At 42.4% G+C, this 19095-nt stretch overlaps 1 protein-coding gene across 3 annotated transcripts in view; it reads right to left on the bottom strand.

The window, feature by feature from the left end:
- LOC106604525 (platelet-derived growth factor C) overlaps positions 1 to 19095 on the bottom strand; it is a 65411-nt gene that overhangs the window by 9831 nt on the left and 36485 nt on the right. For all 3 annotated transcript variants that reach the window (XM_014199211.2, XM_014199212.2, XM_014199213.2), the window contains exon 3: positions 14558 to 14735. In XM_014199211.2, the coding sequence (XP_014054686.1) occupies positions 14558 to 14735 (178 nt within the window). The remainder of the gene's footprint in view (positions 1 to 14557; positions 14736 to 19095) is intronic.

Raw genomic sequence — 19095 nt, 5'->3', positions numbered from 1 at the left:
ACAGAATATTACATACATACACACACTACATGACCAAAAGTATGTGGACACATGCTCGTCGAACATCTCATTCCAAAATCATGAGCATTAATATGGAGTATGTCACCCCTTTGCTGATTTAACAGCCTCCACTTTTCTGGGAAGGCTTTTCACTAGTCGTTGGAACATTGCTGTGGAAACTTGCTTCCATTCAGCAACAAGAGCATTAGTGAGGTTGGGCACTGATGTTGGGCGATTAGGCCTGGCTCGCACTTGGCATTCCAATTCATCCTAAAAGGTATTCGATTGGGTTGAGGTCTGGTCTATGTGCAGGCCAGTCAAGTTCTTCCACACCGATCTCGACAAACCATTTCTGTACCTCGCTTTGTGCACGGGGGCATTGTCATGCTGAAACAGTAAAGGGCCTTCCCCAAACTGTTGCCACACAGTTGGAAGCACAGAATCGTCCAGAATGTCATTGTATGCTGTAGCGTTACGATTTCCCTTCACTGGAACTAAGGGGCCTAGTCCGAACCATGAAAAACATCTCCAGACCTTTATTCCTCCTCCACCAAACTTTTACAGTTGGCAATGTGCATTTGGGCAGGTATCGCTCTCCTGACATCCGCCAAACCCAGATTCGTCCGTCGGACTGCCAGATGGAGAAGCACAATTCATCAATCCAGAGAACGCATTTCCACTGCTCCAGAGTCCAATGGTGGTGAGTTTTACACCACTCCAGCCGACGCTTGGCATTGCACATGGTGATCTTAGGCATGCCATGGAAACCCATTTCATGAAGCTCCCGATGAACAGTTCTTGTGCTGACGTTGCTTCCAGAGACATTTTGGAACTCGGTAGTGAGAGAGTTGCAACCGAGGACAGACGATTTTTACGTGCTATGCACTTCAGCACTCGGCGGTCCCATTCTGTTTGCTTGTGTGGCCTACCGCCTCACGTCTGAGCCTTTGTTGCTCCAAGGCATTTCCACTTCACAATAACAGCACTTACAGTTGCCCGGGGCAGCTCGAGCAGGGCATACATTTGACAAACTAACTTGTCGGAAAGGCGGTGTCCTATGACGGTGCCACGTTGAAAATCACTGAGCTCTTCAGTAAAGCCATTCTACTGCCAATGTTTGTCTACGGAGATCGATTTTATACACGTGTGTGGCTGAAATAGCTGAATCCACTAATTTGAACGGGTGTCCACATACTTTTTTATATATAGTGTATTACATAAACTTGCCGGACAGTTTATTAGGTACAGCCATCTATAGTAGTACCGGGTCGGACCCCCCTTTGCCACCAAAACAGCCTAAATTCTTCAGGACATTCTACACAAGATGTCGGAAACGTTCTTCCACAGGAATGTTGCTCCATGCTGAGGCAATGGCATCACGCAGCTGCTGCAGACTGGATGACGGTACATTCTTGCTGAAAACATGTTTAGTACACTCAGTGTATATCTGACATGGTCCATGTGTGTGAGGTGCATACCTTGTTTCAAAGTAGATTTGTTTAAGACTACCAAGAAACACTCTGGGTGACCCTGATCTAGCCCACTGCAGTAAAAGTTACCTTTCTGTGCCATCGACCACACTGCAATTGAGGTTGGAATAAAAATAGGTTCTTAGTCTCTTGGGAACCCTGCATGGCATTGCCAGTCATATCCTTTCACTAGTCTCTCAAGGGCTTTATTGGCATGGGAAACATATGTTTACAGTGCCAAAGCAAGTGAAATAGATAAAACAAAAGTGCCAAAGCAAGTGAAATAGTTAACAAAAGTGAAATAAACAATAAAACATTTACAGTAAACATTGCACTCACAAAAGTTCCAAAGGAATAGAGACATTTCAAATGTCATATTATGGCTATATACAGTGTTGTAACGATGTGCAAATAGTTAAAGTACAAAATGGAAAATTAAAAAACATAATTATGGGTTGTATTTACAATGGTGTTTGTTCTTCACTGGTTGTCCTTTTCTTGTGGCATATCAGGTCACACATCTTGCTGCTGTGATGGCACACTGTGGTATTTTACCCAATAGATATGGGAATTTATCAACATTTGATTTGTTTTAAAATTCTTTGTGGGTCTGTGTAATCTGAGGGAAATATGTGTCTCGAATATAGTCATACATTTGGCAGGTGGTTAGGAAGTGCGCTCAGTTTCCACTTCATTTTTTGTAGGCAGTTTGCACATAGACGGTTTTCTCTTGAGAGCCAGGTCTGCCTACGGCGGCCTTTCTTAATAGCAAGGCTATGCTCACTGAGTCTGTACATAGTCAAGCTTTACTTAATTTTGTTCGGTCACATTGTTCAGGTATTCTGTCACTGTGTATTCTCTGTTTAGGGCCAAATAGCATTCTAGTTTGCAGTGTTTTTTTGTTAATTATTTCCAATGTGTCAAGTAATACTTTTTTAGTTCTCTAATGATTTGGTTGGGTCTAATTGTGTTGCTGTCCTGGTGCTCTGTAGCGTCTCTCGCTCTCTCAAATGGAATTTCATGACTACTCGTTGTCTCACAGTAAGTGTGAAGTCACAATGGACCTCAGTCCCGTAAAGAACAGGCCAACTTACTGGAGTGTAAAAAACGGACTCTAACCCAAAATCCCGCTATGCCCTCCGATGAACCATCAAACAGGCAAAGTGTCAAAATAGAACTAAGATCGAATCGTACTACACCGGCTCTGAGGCCCGTCGGATGTGGCAGGGCTTGCAAACCATTACAGACTACAAAAGGAAGCACAGTCGAGAGCTGCCCAGTGACACGAGCCTACCAGATGAGCTAAACTACTGCAATACTTGTTTCGAGGTTTATAACACTGAAACATGCATGAGAGCATCGGCTGTTCCGGAAGACTGTGTGATCACGCTCTCTGCAGCCGATGTGAGTAAGACCTTTAAACAGGTCAAGATTCACAAGGCCGCAGGGCCAGACGGATTACCAGGACGTGTACTGCGAGCATGCGCTGACCAACTGGCAAGTGTCTTCACTGACATTTTAAACCTCTCCCTGTCCGAGTCTGTAATACCAACATTTTTAAGCAAACCACCATAGTGACTGTGCCCAAGAACACTAAGGTAACCTGCCTAAATGACTACTGACCCGTAGCCATGAAGTGCTTTGAAAGGCATGGCTCACATCAACACCATTATCCCAGAAACCCTAGACCCACTCCAATTTGCATACCGCACCAACAGATCCACAGATGATGCAATCTCTATTGCACTCCACACTGCCCTTTCCCACCTGGACAAAAGGAACACCTATGTAAGAATGCTATTCATTGACTACAGCTCAGCGTTCAACACCATAGTGCCCTCAAAGCTCATCACTAAGCTAAGGACCCTGAGACTAAACACCTCCTTCTGCAACTGGATCCTGGACTTCCTGACGGGCCGCCCCCAGGTGGTAAGTGTAGGTAACAACACATCCGCCACGCTGATCCTCAACACAGGGGCCCCTCAGGGGTGCGTGCTCAGTCCACTCCTGTACTCCCTGTTCACTCATGACTGCAAGGCCAGGCACGACTCCAACACCATCATTAAATTTGCTGATGACACAACAGTGGTAGGCCTGATCACCGACAATGATGAGATAGCCTATAGGGAGGAGGTCAGAGACCTGACTGTGTTGTGCAAGGACAACAACCTCTCCCTCAAGGTGATCAAGACAAAGGAGATGATTGTGGACTACAGGGAAAAGAGGACCAAGCACGCCCCCATTCTCATCGGCGGGGCTGTAGTGAAGCAGGTTGAGAGCTTCAAGTTCCTTGGTGTTTACATCACCAACAAACTAACATAGTCCAAGCACACCAAGACAGTCGTGAAGAGGGCACAACAAAACCTATTCCCCCTCAGGAGACTGAAAAGATTTGGCATGGGTCCTTAGATCTTCAAAAGGTTCTACAGCTGCACCATCGAGAGCATCCTGACGGGTTGTATCACTGCCTGGTATGGCCACTGCTCGGCCTCTGACTGCAAGGCACTACAGAGGGTAGTGAGTACGGCCCAGTATATCACCGGGGCCAAGCTTCCTGCCATCCAGGACCTCTACACCAGGCGGTGTCAGAGGAAGGCCCTAAAATTTGTCAACGACACCCTAGTCATAGACTGTTCTCTCTGCTACCACATGGCAAGCTGTACCGGAGCGCCAAGTCTACGCCCAAGAGGCTTCTAAAACAGCTTCTACCCCCAAGCTATAAAGCTCCTGAACATCTAATCAAATGGCTACCCAGATGATTTGCACCCCCCCTCCCCCTGTTGACCTGTTTAAAGGACTTTATCACGTCGGCTGCAGAGAGAGAGAGTGTGATCACACAGTCTTCTCCCCCCTCTGACGGTTTCACCACCATTCTGGTAGTTGTGGACAGATTTTCTAAATCATGCCGGTTTATTCCTCTCTCTGGTCTCCCTACCTCTCTCTAGGTCGCTGAGGCACTGTTCCAGTAGGTCTTCCGGCATGTTCCATTTATTATTTAAATTCCCACCTGTACTTGCTTCCCAACTCCCAGCGTCCACGTTATAGCTATGGTTGACATGCTGGTTAAGTGTGCCTTCTAAATAAATCACAGTGTCACCAGCAAAGCACCCCCACACCATCACACCTCCTCCTCTATGCTTCACGGAGGGAACCACACATGCGGAGATCATCCGTTCATCTACTCTGCGTCTCACAAAGACACGGCGGTTGGAACCAAAAATCTCGAATTTGGACTCATCAGACCAAAGGACATATTTCCACCGGTCTAATGTCCATTGCTCGTGTTTCTTGGCCCAAGCAAGTCTCTTCTTTTTATTGATGTCTGTTAGTAGTGGTTTCTTTGCAGCAATTCAACCATGAAGGTCTGATTCACGCAGTCTCATCTGAACAGTTGATGTTGAGATGTGTCTGTTACTTACACTCTGTGAAGCATTTATTTGGGCTGCAATCTGAGGTGCAATGAACTTAACCTCTGCAATAGAAGTAACTCTGGGTCTTCCTTTCCTGTGGTCGGTCCTCATGAGAGACAGATTCATCATAGCGCTTGATGGTTTTTGCAACTGCACTTGAAGAAACTTTCCAAGATCTTGAAATGCTCCGGATTAACTGACCTTCATGTCTTAAAGTAATGATGGTCTGTCGTTTCTCTTTTCTTATTTGAGCTGTTCTTGCCATAATATCGACTTGTTCTTTTACCAAATAGGGCTATCTTGTGTATTCCATCCCTACTTAATAACACAACAGAAAGAATTCCACAAATTTACTTTTAACAAGTCACACCTGTTAATTGAAACGCATTCCAGGTGACTACCTCATGAAGCTGGTTGAGAGAATGCCAAGAGTGTGCAAAGCTGTCATCAAGGCAAAGTGTGGCTACTTTGAATAATCTCAAATATAAAATATATTTTGATTTATTTAACACTTCTTTGGTTACTACATGATTCCATACATGTTATTTCATAGTTTTGATGTCTTCGCTATTATTCTACAATGTAGAAAATATTACAAATAAAGAAAAACCCTGGAATGAGTAGGTGTGTCCAAACTTTTGACTGGTACTGTAAATCAAAACTATAATTCGGCCACTCAGGAACATTCACTGTCTTCTTGGTTAGCAACTCCAGTATCGATTTGGCTTTGTGTTGTAGGTTATTGTTCTGCTGAAAGGTGATTTCATCTCCATGTCCTGTGGAAAGCAGACTAAACCAGGTTTTCCCTCTTGGATTTTGCCTGTGCTTAGCTCTTAGTTTCTCCTTTATCCTAAAAAATTCCCCAGTCCTTAACGATTACAAACATACCCATAACATCATGCAGCGACCACTATGCTTGAAAATATGTATTTGCCCCAAACGTAACACTTTGTATTCAGGACAAAAAGTTAACTGCTTTGCCACAAGTCAAGGGGTGTGAATACGTTCTGAAGGCACTGTATGTATGCATGCAGGTTCAATATACATGACATATGTATGTGTTCGGCATGCTGTACATATCTTCCTACTACTGTATATATTTAGTTTATAAACCAACTGTCAACTCCCCTCTATCCCAAGCTGCTGTTCAAACAAATGCAAATATGAAAGTGCTTCCCAGAAATCCACTATCTGCAGTTGATTCAATCCAAGTCTAGTGTAAAGAATTCAAATCCCAGACATTCACCTGAGAAACCTCCACACCCAGCAGTTGCTTTGCATTACAGAGGTACAGTATGTATCCTATCTAAATGGCTTCATCTCAGTCTACCACAGATCCCCCCAATCATCAACAACTAAAAGCAGCAGTGACATGGAGAAAACAGCATGGTGGCAGAATTGTAGGTTCCACACATACTCTCCGCCTATTGGACATTATATATAGCCCCTCACGATCCAGCCATGCCTCTTGATGTGCACTGTACGCCGGAGACTAAGCCAAAACACACCTCCTTCCCTTCCACTAGAATAACAGAACAGTTCTACCATAGAGCAAAAACAAATGGACAAATTGTAGACCTTAGGACAGATCAACATTGCTTTTGGGAATCACTGTTTGAGGCAAAAATCATACAGCAAACTGCATTCTTACAAGGTTATGGATTCAGAGGTTTGGAGTGCCAGTGTAGTAAATGGTTTAATAAGGTAATTAGTATTTACTCATTCTGATTAGGACTGATGAAGACTACAGAAAAGTTCACCTGGGGTTCAGAAGAGAAACTGCTGTTTTAGCCAATAAAATACTACTAGATCTCAGATCCTTGTTTGATTGACTGTAGGCCAACGTTCAGATGATCTGTGGTTTGTGAATAAAACATACAGCTAGAGCAGAAGAAAGCTGTCCTCATCTACTCTCCCCACATGACTTTCACATACATAAATAAATGCATTCATGATCCACCTTAGAACTTGTGCAGTGCTTGGATGGGAGACTAAGCAAAGCAAGTTGATATTGGTGTGCAGTGGATTTGGTGGAGGACCTATTCTGTATGGATTGACAGGAGTCACTGGGGACATTATTCTGTAAAAAGATGCATTCAAATCAGTAAAGTCCTTATTCTCTGTAAATCTATCTGCTTTATAACTCTCTCTCCTGAAGATAAAGGAGAGAAACTATACAAAAATCAAGTCCCATCTGGTGTTTCTAACAACATCAATATGGTGCTATATGGAAGGATGATTAAACACCAAAGCTGCTCGTTCTTTTTAGCATGAACTGAAAAAGATGAACAATGCCTTTGTTCCACGGGAGACAATGAAACTCGTTTAGCAGAGATTGAACGGTCCGGGCATGCACAAATGCTTAGTAAACACCTCAGGGAAATAAATAATGTTCTGAGCAGGGTATCACACATCAAAGAGAAACATATCTATTAAATCATTTCTGGAGGATATGCATCAGAAATTACCTTCCAGTAATCGTTGATGTGTAAAGTGAGATGGGATATTGGAGCGGAAATCACGGCAGCACCAATCCAGTTGTCAATGCCACAAATGTTTTTCAATGCCCAAAATTGCGTAGTATCACCAAAGGTCCACTCTCAAAAAAACCTTGTGAGATTTATGATTCGGGAGGATCATTATGTTCTCAAAGGCATTGAGTATGTTTACATGCACACTAATAATTCGATATTAAACTGATTATGGCAATCGGCTGTGTTGGGCTCTCGAGTGGCGCAGCGGTCTAAAGCACTGCATCTCAGTGCTAGAGGCAGACAGACACCCTGGTTCGAATCCAGGCTGTATCACAACCGGACGTGATTGGGAGCCCCATAGGGCGGCGCACAATGGGCCCAGCATTGGCCGGTGTAGGCCGTCATTGTAAATAAGAATTTGTTCTTGACTGACTTGCCTAGTTAAATAAAAGGTTACATGGCAAAAGTCATGTAAACACCTTACTCTGCTTATCTTAAATCGGCGTAAGGTCAAAATCGAAGTAACCATACACAGATTAAAAACACATGGTTTTCTGAGCAGTCTTTCGAATTATTAGGACATGTAAAAACCTTAAATCGGCGTTCCAGCTGTGAATTTGATCTGCACATGTGCTAGCACCGGCCGAGTGTGTCTCCTTCTTTAGCATGAGTGAAGTGTGCTCGGAACAACTGAATGTATGCGTCTTATAAAGTTTGTATGTTAAAACTACTTCTATGTCCAAAATAACATGATCACTGTGGTAGAAGGTCTATTTTGATTGCCGATTTTCTGCATTTATCAGAGTTCCATCAGGTAGCCTGATTTCAGATGTGTCCATGTAAACAGGATTTTTAGGGAAATCGTTCTTCTTGCAAAGCATGTAAACGTTTTAATCTAACTATTATATTCATCTGACTAGCCACAATAATCACATTATTGAGTGCATGTACAGTTGAAGTCGGAAGTTTACATACACCTTAGCCAAATACATTTAAACTCAGTTTTTTCACAATTCCTGACATTTAATACTAGTAAAAATCCCTGAATTAGGTCAGTTAGGATCACCACTTTATTTTAAGAATGTGAAATGTCAGAATAATAGTAGAGAGAATGATTTATTTCAGCTTTTATTTCTTTCATCACATTCCCAGTGGGTCAGAAGTGTATATACACTCAATTAGTATTTGGTAGCATTGCCTTTAAATTGTTTAACTTGGGTCAAACATTTCAGTTAGCCTTCCACAAGCTTCCCACAATAAGTTGGGTGAAGTTTGGCCCATTCCTCCTTCCTCCTGAGCTGGTGTAATTGAGTCAGGTTTGTAGGCCTCCTTGCTCGCACACACTTTTTCAGTTCTGCCCACAAATTTTGTGGTCAGGGCTTTGTGATGGCCACTCCAATACCTTGACTTTGTTGTCCTTAAGCCATTTTGCCACAACTTTGGAAGTATGATTGGGGTCATTGTCCATTTGGAAGACCCATTTGCGACCAAGCTTTAACTTCCTGACTGATGTCTTGAGATGTTGCTTCAATATATCCACAAAATTTCCCACCTCATGATGCCATCTATTTTGTGAAGTGCACCAGTCCCTCCTGCAGCAAAGCAACCCCACAGCATGATGCTGCCACCCCCGTGCTTCACTGTTGGGATGGGGTTCTTCGGCTTGCAAGCCTCCCCTTTTTCCTCCAAACATAACGATGGTCATTATGGCCAAACAGTTCTATTTTTGTTTCATCAGACCAGAGGACATTTCTCCAAAAAGTACAATCTTTGTCCCCATGTGCAGTTGCAAACTGTAGTCTGGCTTTTGTATGGCAGTTTTAAAGCAGTGGCTTCTTCCTTACTGAGCGGCTTTTCAGGTTATGCCAATATAGGACTCGTTTTACTATGGATATAGATACTTTTGTACCTGTTTCCTCCAGCATCTTCACAAGGTCCTTTGCTGTTGTTCTGGGACTGATTTGCACTTTTCGCCACCAAAGTACGTTCATCTCTAGGAGACAGAGCGCGTCTTCTTCCTGAGCGGTATGATGGCTGCGTGGTCACATGGTGTTTATACTTGCATACTATTGTTTGTACAGATGAACGTGGTACCTTCAGGCATTTAGAAATTGCTCCCAAGGAAGAACCAGGCTTGTAGAGGTCTCCAATGTTTTTTCTGAGGTCTTGGCTGATTTCTTTTGATTCTCCCATGATGTGAAGCAAAGAGGCACTGAGTTTGAAGGTAGGCCTTGAAATACATCCACAGGTACACTGCCAAATGACTCAAATGATGTCAATTAGCCTATCAGAAGCTTCTAAAGCCATGACATAATTTTCAAGCTGTTTAAAGGCACAGTCAGCTTAGTGTATGTGAACTTCTGACCCACTGGAATTGTGATACAGTGAATTATGCACAAAATAGATGTCCTAACCGACTTGCCAAAACTATAGTTTGTTAACAAGAAATTTGTGGACTGGTTGAAAAACAAGTTTTAATAACTCCAACCTAAGTGTATGTAAACTTCCGACTTCAACTGTACATTCTCACTTATTATCTCATAACTCGTTGTCAGATTAAAAAATGTTGGTGCTGGGAACGGGCTTCCAAAGGTCACGCATAGATTACCTCTTCAGAGATTGATATGTCATTTCCTGTTGTCATGACCATCCTCGTCTCAACAGCCCTATATACTGTAAATGCACCCCTCGCTCCTTTCACAGGTACTGTGATGTGTTGTCACAGCTATATTTCTGAGGATCACTCTTCAAAGCCAATTATCTGCCTCTACAGTGGTTGGAGTGGTTGAAAAACGAGTTTTAATGACTCCAACCTAAGTGTATGTAAACTTCCGACTTCAACTGTAACCGTATTCAGTGATAGGAAAACATATTTGGAAAATTCAGCCCGACTAAACAGTCTTGGCCAAGGGAGGGAGCATGGCTTGTAAAGGGTCTCATGTCACTGGATAGGATGTTTTTAATGACTTCTGAAATGTTCTGATCTAATGACACTTTGAGTCATTGAACAATCCAAATGGATCACCTTTAAACTGGAACATGGCTGAAGTTGGTGACATCAGTTTTACTCACATTCAGTGCTATCTGGAATCTAAAAGGGTTCTTCCTGGAACCAAAAAGGTTTTTACCTGGAACCAAAAAAGGACTCTCCTATTGGGACAGCCAAATAACCCTTTTGTAAACATTTTTTCTAAGAGTGTATGTGCAAAATTAGGGTTAACTATGATCGGCCCAGCATACTATTAGTCTTGACTGATATCATTAAAGCATAATGAACACAAACGGCTTTCTCTGTACTGTCTCCTATTGCAGAAAATGGGTTACAAGTTATTACACAACCAAATGAATGTCAATTATTATAATGTTTAGGGCAAATTGCATGAAAGGCAATTTGCATGAAAGGTATTAAGACAGGTCAGGCCTTTGTTTATGTGTATGCATGTGTGGGTGAGTCCCTTCAGTTAAGCATATTGGCCTGCAGATTTCATCTAATGAATATAACTGATTGTACACACTATACGGTGTAGAATAAGAACTCACCTCCACATTTGACCATGTTTATGGTTTGAAAGTATATGGCAAACTTTTAGGTAGAATTTTGGGTGAAAAGAGTCATGGCTCACATTAATAGAAGAAGGACAACATGTTAGACAGCTGTATACTTGAGATTCTGAAAAAAGTATCAGAAACCTGAAAAGAGTCAGAAAGTACAGGAAATGCATTTGTTTAAAGAAACACGTGGAAGTGTCAGCTCATCTACCAAAAAGAGAGCAGAGTCAATAAAACCAAGTGAAAGAATGTGGTAATTATAAACCAAAAGAAAACTGCAAAAGCGAATGAAAGAAAAAGAACCTGTCCCGTTCTCAGAAAAAAGGGAAAACAGACAAAAATATGCACGGTTGCTGACCTCCTTCTCCCATTTGTGCCTGTCAGTAACAGAAATGATTTCTCTGTGCTGCAGGCCATTACGGATTAATGAAGGGAAGAGCTGTTTACTTAGAATGAGGCGCACACAACTGCAACATGACAGGTTAAAACATGGCAGTCTTCACTTCAGTTTATCTCTGGGTTTTTTCGTAAGTGAATTGTGTGGGTATGAAGGGGCCTCTCTGTGTGTGGTCTGGGATGAGGAGAGAGAGAAGGAAGGAGAGAGAAAGAGGGGAGGGGGAGGTTGGAGAGAAGACTCGGGTCAGGAAAGGAAAAAAGTGACAGAGAGTTTAGAGAGAGAAAGAGGAGAGGCGAATAGGATGCGAATAGGATGTAAACAGACAGACAGACAGACAGAGTAATGTGATCTTTCATGACCTAAATTGGGACTATTGACACACATCCTGCCAATAAAGGCTGACTGAATTGAGAGAGAAAGGATGGAAGAAATGGAGAGAAAGAGAGACAGAATGAGAGAGCCATGTAAAAACCTGTATTTTAGACACAAGTCCAAAGCTAATAGTTGGATCTAGCTCTTAATCCAATTTTTATATCAAATCAAATTTCATTTGTCACATGCACCAAATACAACAGGTGTAGACTTTACTGTGAAATGCTTACTTACGAGCCCTTTCCCAACAAAGCACAAGTAAAAAATAAATATAATAATAAGGAAATAGTTACAAAAAATAACAATAACGAGGCTATATACAAGGAGAACCGGTACAGAGTCAATGTGCAGGGCTACGAGGTAGTTGAGGTAATTGTGGTAATGTACATGTACATAGGTGTAAAAGTGACTAGGCAATTAGGAGAGATAATAAACAAAGTAGCAGTGTGTGTGTGTGTGTGTGTGAGTGTGAGTGTGTCAGTCTAGTATGTGTGAGTGTGTGAGTAGAGTCTAGTAAGTGTGCACATAGCCAGTGCAAGAATTTCAGTGTAAAAAAATAAACATAACATAATAAGGGGTTCAATGCAAATAGTCCCTATAGCCATTTGATTAACTGTTCAGCAGTCTTATGGCTTGGGGGTAGAAGCTGTTCAGGAGCCTTTTGGTCCCAGACTTGGTGCTCCGGTACCACTTGCCGTGCGGTAATTGAAAAACGCAGTGTGAAGTGCAATAGAGATTGTGTCATCTGTGGATCTGTTGCGGCGGTATGTGAATTGGAGTGGGTCCGGGGTGTCTGGGATGATGGTGTTGATGTGAGCCATGACCAGCATTTCAAAGCATTTCATGGCTACAGATCAGAGTGCTAAGGAGTGATAATAATTTAGACAGGCTACCTTGGCCTTCTTGGGCACACGGACTATGGTAGTCTGCTTGAAACATGTAGGTTTTACAGACTGGGCCAGGGAGAGGTTGAAAATATCAGTGAAGACAACTTGCTAGCTGGTCAGCGCATGCTCTGAGTAAGTATCCTGGTAATCCGTCTGGCCCTGCGACCTTGTGAATGTTAACCTGTTTAAAGGTCTTGCTCACATCGGCTATGGCGAGCGTGATCACACAGTTGTCTTGAACAGCTGGTGCACTCATGCATGGTTCAGTGTTGTTTTTCCCGAAGCGAGCATAGAAAGTATTTAGCTCATCTTCTAGGCTTGCGTCACTGGGCAGCTCGCGGCTGGGTTTCCCTTTGTAATCCGTGATAGTTTGCAAGCCCTGCCACATCCGACGAGCATCAGAGCCGGTGTAGTAGGAGATGATCTTGGTCCTGTATTGATGCTTTGCCTGTTTGATGGTTAAATTGCTGGGCGTAGCATCCGGATTAGTGGCACGCTCCTTGAACGCTGCAGCTATAGCCTTTAGCTCTGTGCGGATCTTACTTGTAATCCATGACTTCGGGTTGGGATATGTACGTATGGTCACTGTGGAGACGACGTTGTCTGATGCACTTCTTAATGAAGCCGGTGACCGATGTGGTATACTCCTCATTGTTATCGGATGAATCCCAGAACATATTCCAGTCTGTGCTAGCGAAACAGTCCTGTAGCTTAGCATTCATTTCATCGGACCAAATCTATATTGAGCGCGTCACTGATACTTCCTGTTTGAGTTTTTGCTTGTAAGCAGGAATGGGCAGGATATAGTTATGGTCAGATTTGCCAAACGAAGGGCGAGGGAGAGCTTTGTATGCGTCTCTGTGTGTAGAGTAAAGGTGATCTAGAGTTTCTTCACTTCTAGATGGCATGCTGGTAGAAATTATGTAAAATGGATTTTAGTTTTCCTGCATTAAAATCACCGACCACAAGGGCCACCACCTCTGGATGATAATTTTCTTGTTTGTTTATGGCTCTATACAGCGCGTTGAGTGTGGTGGTAAATAGGCAGCTATGAAAAATATAGATAACTCTTGGCAAATAGTATGGTCTACAGCTTATCAAGAGTTATTCTACTTCACTTGAGCAGAACCTCGAGACTTCCTTAATATTAGAGACTGCATACTAGCTGTTAACAACAGACACAAACCCCCTCCCCTGAGCTTCCCCGCCGCTGCCGTTCTGTCCTGCCGATGTATAGAAAAAACAGCTAGATTTATATTTTCCATGTCCTTGTTCAGCCATAACTCTGAGAAACATAGGATATTGCAGTTCTTTAGATCACGTTGATAGGATAGTCTCGAACGGAGCTCGTCCAGTTTGTTCTCCAGTGATTGCACGTTCACCAATAGAACAGAGGGCAGAGGCGGTTTATCTACTCTCTGATGTAGTCTTGTCAGGTACCCCGCACGCCGGCCTCTACAGCGCCACCTCCTCCTTCTCCACGTGTCGGGGACTTGGGCCTTTGCCTCCGACTCATTGACGTCAAAGTCCTCATCCAAATCGAGGTTAATGATAACTGCTCTGATGTCCAGAAGCTCTATTCGGTCATAGGAAACAATGTCAGAAACATTATGTACAACAACAAGTTACAATCAGTGGAAAAAATATGGTCGGGAGCCCGTAAATGGCTGGTATTTCCTCCAGCACTATTCTTCATCAGTCGGAGGAGAATAATTAGATGTGGATTCAACCCAACCAGAGTCAGCAGGCCATGCTGTGCCTGAGAGCCTAACACTCCAGCACCATTGCCTCTTATCAAAACCTTGTCTGATTGGATCACAGGTGCATCAAATGTCCATACAGTCACGACTTCTATTACAACATCACTTAGGTATAAACATTGGTCAAAACAAACACGTTGAGAGAGGTTTGCACATACAGAACAACAGATTAAATAATAGATCATTATGTAAGGGAGTGTTTTTGTGTTGTTTGTGTGCTCAGAGGAAAGGTGGCTTACCATTGGGAGCAGGGAGTAGCGAATGCTAAACCCGGGCTCGGAGGGGAAGTACTCGTCGGAGATAAATCGCACCCGGATCTGACTGCCTTTGGACGTGTGACTGGCGGGTACCTGGGATCCGCACCAGCGGCCCAGGATGGTGTTCTCAGATGGCTCCTCGATCTCCACAAAATCATACCTGGAAAAAGGCCACATAGAGAAAGGGGAGGGATAGCGAGTGAGAGAGGGGAGGTGAGAGAGAGAGCTTTGGCTCAATATGTGTGGTCCCCTGAATTCACATTGCCATTGGAGACAGGACATAAAGTTGGCATGCATTGAAAGAGAGCACTTAATGCATATACTGAACATTACACACCAAACTGGGTGCTGGCACATTTATATATCATCTGAGGCACTGAATTGGTGTGGAAATCTAGAGGGCTTTCATGATTCCTTCTCTCAATCTGGGACCTTACCCATGTAGCATGATGTTATTTCATAAATTGCCTGCGATTGCTTATTGTGAGGTTAGCTTTGTCCCTCTGGAGCCCTAATACACCCCCACTGAGCTGTAGCTGCCCTACACAGCCCCCTCCTGTTTTATATTTCCCTTCCCCTCCATCCATCCATCCAGTTCTCTCTCTCTGAGGAGAAAGGGCTATTCTATCACTAAATGGTTTCTAACGGTGGGGCCTAATGCTCAAAGTGTCTCCGCCGGGAGCGATGGGCAGCTCCAAAATTTAGAGTCGATATTAAATGAAGAAAACATAAGCTGAGTATTGCTTGTGCAATCATTCAGTGAGCAACCTCAAGTGGGTTAGGAGGGAAAGTATTAGCAGTCGTCGCCTCTGGTTAGCGATAATGGGCCAGACACAAACCCTGGCACAAGTCTATTAGGCTAACGCTAAACAATGTAAGCAAATACATCTTTTGTTGAGTTTTGGATTTACTTTTTAATTAAACCTGTGCTCATTAGCGATAGCATAGCGCTCCACTCGCAACGATGCCTCTTGGCTCCTCGAATAAGAGTTACCTTGCCCGTGCCTTGTAAACAAAATCTGATAGATCTTTACAAAGTCATATTACAGACGATTAAAATAATCTGTACTTTATTTGGGATTACATGATCACTTTCAGGAATTGAGTAGAAGGAAAACAATCAGGACAAATGTGCATCTGTGATTGTGTTTTGCAACAATGTATTCCGGCATAATAGGTTTTGTTACTCTATTTTTTTTACTGTTGGTATTCAGATTTCTATTTCGGCTTCGGACGTAGTTGACTCGTCACTGGTCTTAATGGAAATTACTTGAGTAACTAATTCACATCTTATCTCTATTGATTCATTTGTTTCAGAAATGTGGTCAATTAGCATTCTAGAGTGGAGAGAGGGGACAGACAACCTTACCTTGTTTTATCACTCTCTAAATACGGCAGAGTTCCAGAAAACCTTTAATCCTAATTTCAAAGAGTCGTTCCAAGGTAGTGGGTCTTGTTATTTTGTGGAACCAATGATCCACATTCAATAAACCCTTGTTTCACAGTCCACAGTCAAGTCTGGTACTAATCACTCAAGCGTTGTTGACAGGCACACTTACCTTTCATTCAGCGCTGCCAATAGAGATATTTGGTTACCGAGGACATTGTTTACATTTTCCATCTCCCTGACAGTTTCAGTTTAAGCTGGTTTCTATAAAAACAACACAGGGGACACGCATACAACTAAAAAGGGATTTGCTGTGATGTTAAATAAACCTTGTCTGACAAATTTCCTGACATGGTTGCCTTTGATTTGGGAAAGGTCACGCAGGAGGAAAGGAGGGGCTCAATGGAGTTCAGAGGGAGACGTAAGGTGCAAACGTTTTCTTATACACATGCAATAGTTAACGTGCCTAATGTTATCAATATACTATAAATCTCATTCAAACATGAATTTTATTCAGTGCCTACAGTGCCTTCAGTAAGTATTCATACCCCTTGATTTATTCCACATTTTGTTGTGTTACAGCCTGAACTCATACAGAAATATCTCATTTACATACACTACCTTCAAAAGTTTGGGGTCACTTAAAAATGTCCTTGTTTTTGAAAGAAGAGCACATTGTTCGTCCATTAAAATAACATCAAATTGATTAGAAATACAGTGTCGACATTGTTAATGTTGCAAATGACTATTGTAGCTGGAAACGGCAGATGTTTTATAGAATATCTACATAGGCGTACAGAGACCCATTATCAGCAATCATCACTCCTGTGTTCCAATGGCACGTTGTGTTAGCTAATCCAAGTTTATAATTTTAAAAGGCTAACGAGGATTTGCCTGTATTTGGCTCCATTCATTGTTCCCTCTATCCTTACCAGTCTCCCAGTCCCTGCAGCTGAAAAGCATCACTATAGCATTATGCTGTCACCACCATGCTTCACGGTAGGGATGGTGTTAACTTCTCTAGGGTAGGGGGCAGTATTTTCACGGCCGGATGAAAAACGTACCCAAATTAAATGGCCTACTACTCGGGCCCAGGAACTAGAATATGCATATTATTAGTAGATGTGGATAGAAAACACTGAAGTTTCTAAAACTGTTTGAATGATGTCTGTGAGTATAACAGAACTCATATGGCAGGCAAAAACCTGAGAAAAATCTAACCAGGAAGTGGGAAATCTGGAGCTTGTAGTCTTTTCAAGTCATTGCCTAGCCAACACACAGTGACTTAGGGTTCATTTAGATGTCCACTAGATGTCAACAGTCTTTAGAACCTAGTTTCAGGCTTTTGCGGTGAACACAGAGCGAACAAGAGGACCTGGAAGTTACTGACTCAGAAAATGTCATGAGTTCATTGGCGAGCATTCACGTGAGGGGTAGCTGTGTTCCATAACATTTTTCAAGACATTGGAATCGTCCGGTTGGAATATTATTGAAGTTTTAAGTGAAAAAGGCCCTAAAGATTGATGTTATACAACGTTTGACATGTTTCAACGAACGTAAATATAACTTTTTTTGACTTTTCATCATGACATTTTGGCCGCGCTTCCTACATTTGGAGTAGCTTACTGAACGCGCAAACAACAAGGAGGTATTTGGACATAAATTATGGAAATGATGGACTTTATCGAACAAAACAACATTTATTGTGGACCTGGGATTCCTGGAAGTGCCTTCTGATGAAGATCATCAAAGGTAAGTGAATATTTATAATGCTATTTATGATTTTAGATGACTCCAAAATGGCGGGTATCTGTATTGCCTAGTGTATGTTTCTGAGCGCCATACTTCCCCGTGAAGCTTTTTTGAAATCTGTCACAGCGGTTGCATAAAGGAGATGGTTATCTAAAATTCTTTGAATAACAGTTTAATATTTTATAAACGTTTATGATGAGTATTTTTGTAAATTGTTGTGCTGATTCACCGGCAGTATTGGAGGCAAAATATTTTCTGAACATCATGTGCCAATGTAAAATGCTGTTTTTGGATATAAATATGAACTTTATCGAACAAAACACATGTATTGTCTAACATTGAGTCCTAGGAGTGTCATCTGATGAAGATCGTCAATGGTTAGTGCTTAATTTTAGCTGAATTTCTGGTATTTGTGACCCGTCTCCTGCTTGGAAAATGGCTGTGTGGTTTTACTTGTGTTGTACCTGTCCTAACATAATCTAACTTTATGCTTTCGCCGTAAAGCCTTTTTGAAATCGGACAATGTGGTTACATTAAGGAGAAGTGTACCTTTTAAAATGGTGTAAAATAGTCGTATGTTTGAGAACTTTGAATTATGATATTTTGTTGTTTTGAATTTGGCGCTCTGAGCGTCCCATCTCCCCAAGACAGGTTTTAAACAGGTGATAAGCTGTGCCTGGTTTTCTCCAGACATAGAGCTTTGCATTCAGGCCAGAGTTACATGTTTGATGTCATATTTAATCTTTTGTCTTATGATCTTTGTCTTTCATGTGCCTTTTTGCAAACTCCAGGCATGCTGTTATGTGCTTTTTTCTCAGTAATGGCTTCTGTCTGGCCACCCTCCCATAAAGCCCAGATTGGTGAATCGCTGTAGAGACTGTTGTCCTTCTGGCAGGTTCTCCCATCTCAGCCAAGGAACCCTGTAGTTTTGTCAGAGTGGTCATTGGGTTCTTGGTCACCTCCCTGACCTGTCCATCTTGCCCAGTTGCTCAGTTTGGTCAGACGGTCAGCTCTAGTCTGGGTAGTTCCATATTTTTTCAATTTCCCAATGATGGAGACCACTGTTCTCTTGGAACCTTTCAACACCCAAATATATGCCTCATCACAATTCTAACTCAGAGATCTATGACTTCATGGTCAAATTTCTGCTCTGACATGGACTGTCAACTGTGGGACCTTATATAGACATTTGTGTTTCTTTCTAAATCATGACCAAACAATTGAATTGGCCACAGGTGGACTCCAATCAAATTGTAGTGACATCTCAAGGATGATCAAAGGAAATTGGATGCACCTGAGCTCAAGTTGGAGTGTCATAGCAAAGGGGTGTGAATACTTACGGAAATGTATTTTATTTTCAATAAATGTTCTATAATCATGT

Source organism: Salmo salar, chromosome ssa05 (assembly GCF_905237065.1).
Source record: "Salmo salar chromosome ssa05, Ssal_v3.1, whole genome shotgun sequence".
In the NCBI taxonomy this organism is placed as follows: domain Eukaryota; kingdom Metazoa; phylum Chordata; class Actinopteri; order Salmoniformes; family Salmonidae; genus Salmo; species Salmo salar.
Note: the sequence above shows the minus strand (reverse complement) of the source record. Positions and strands in the feature narration are given on the sequence as shown.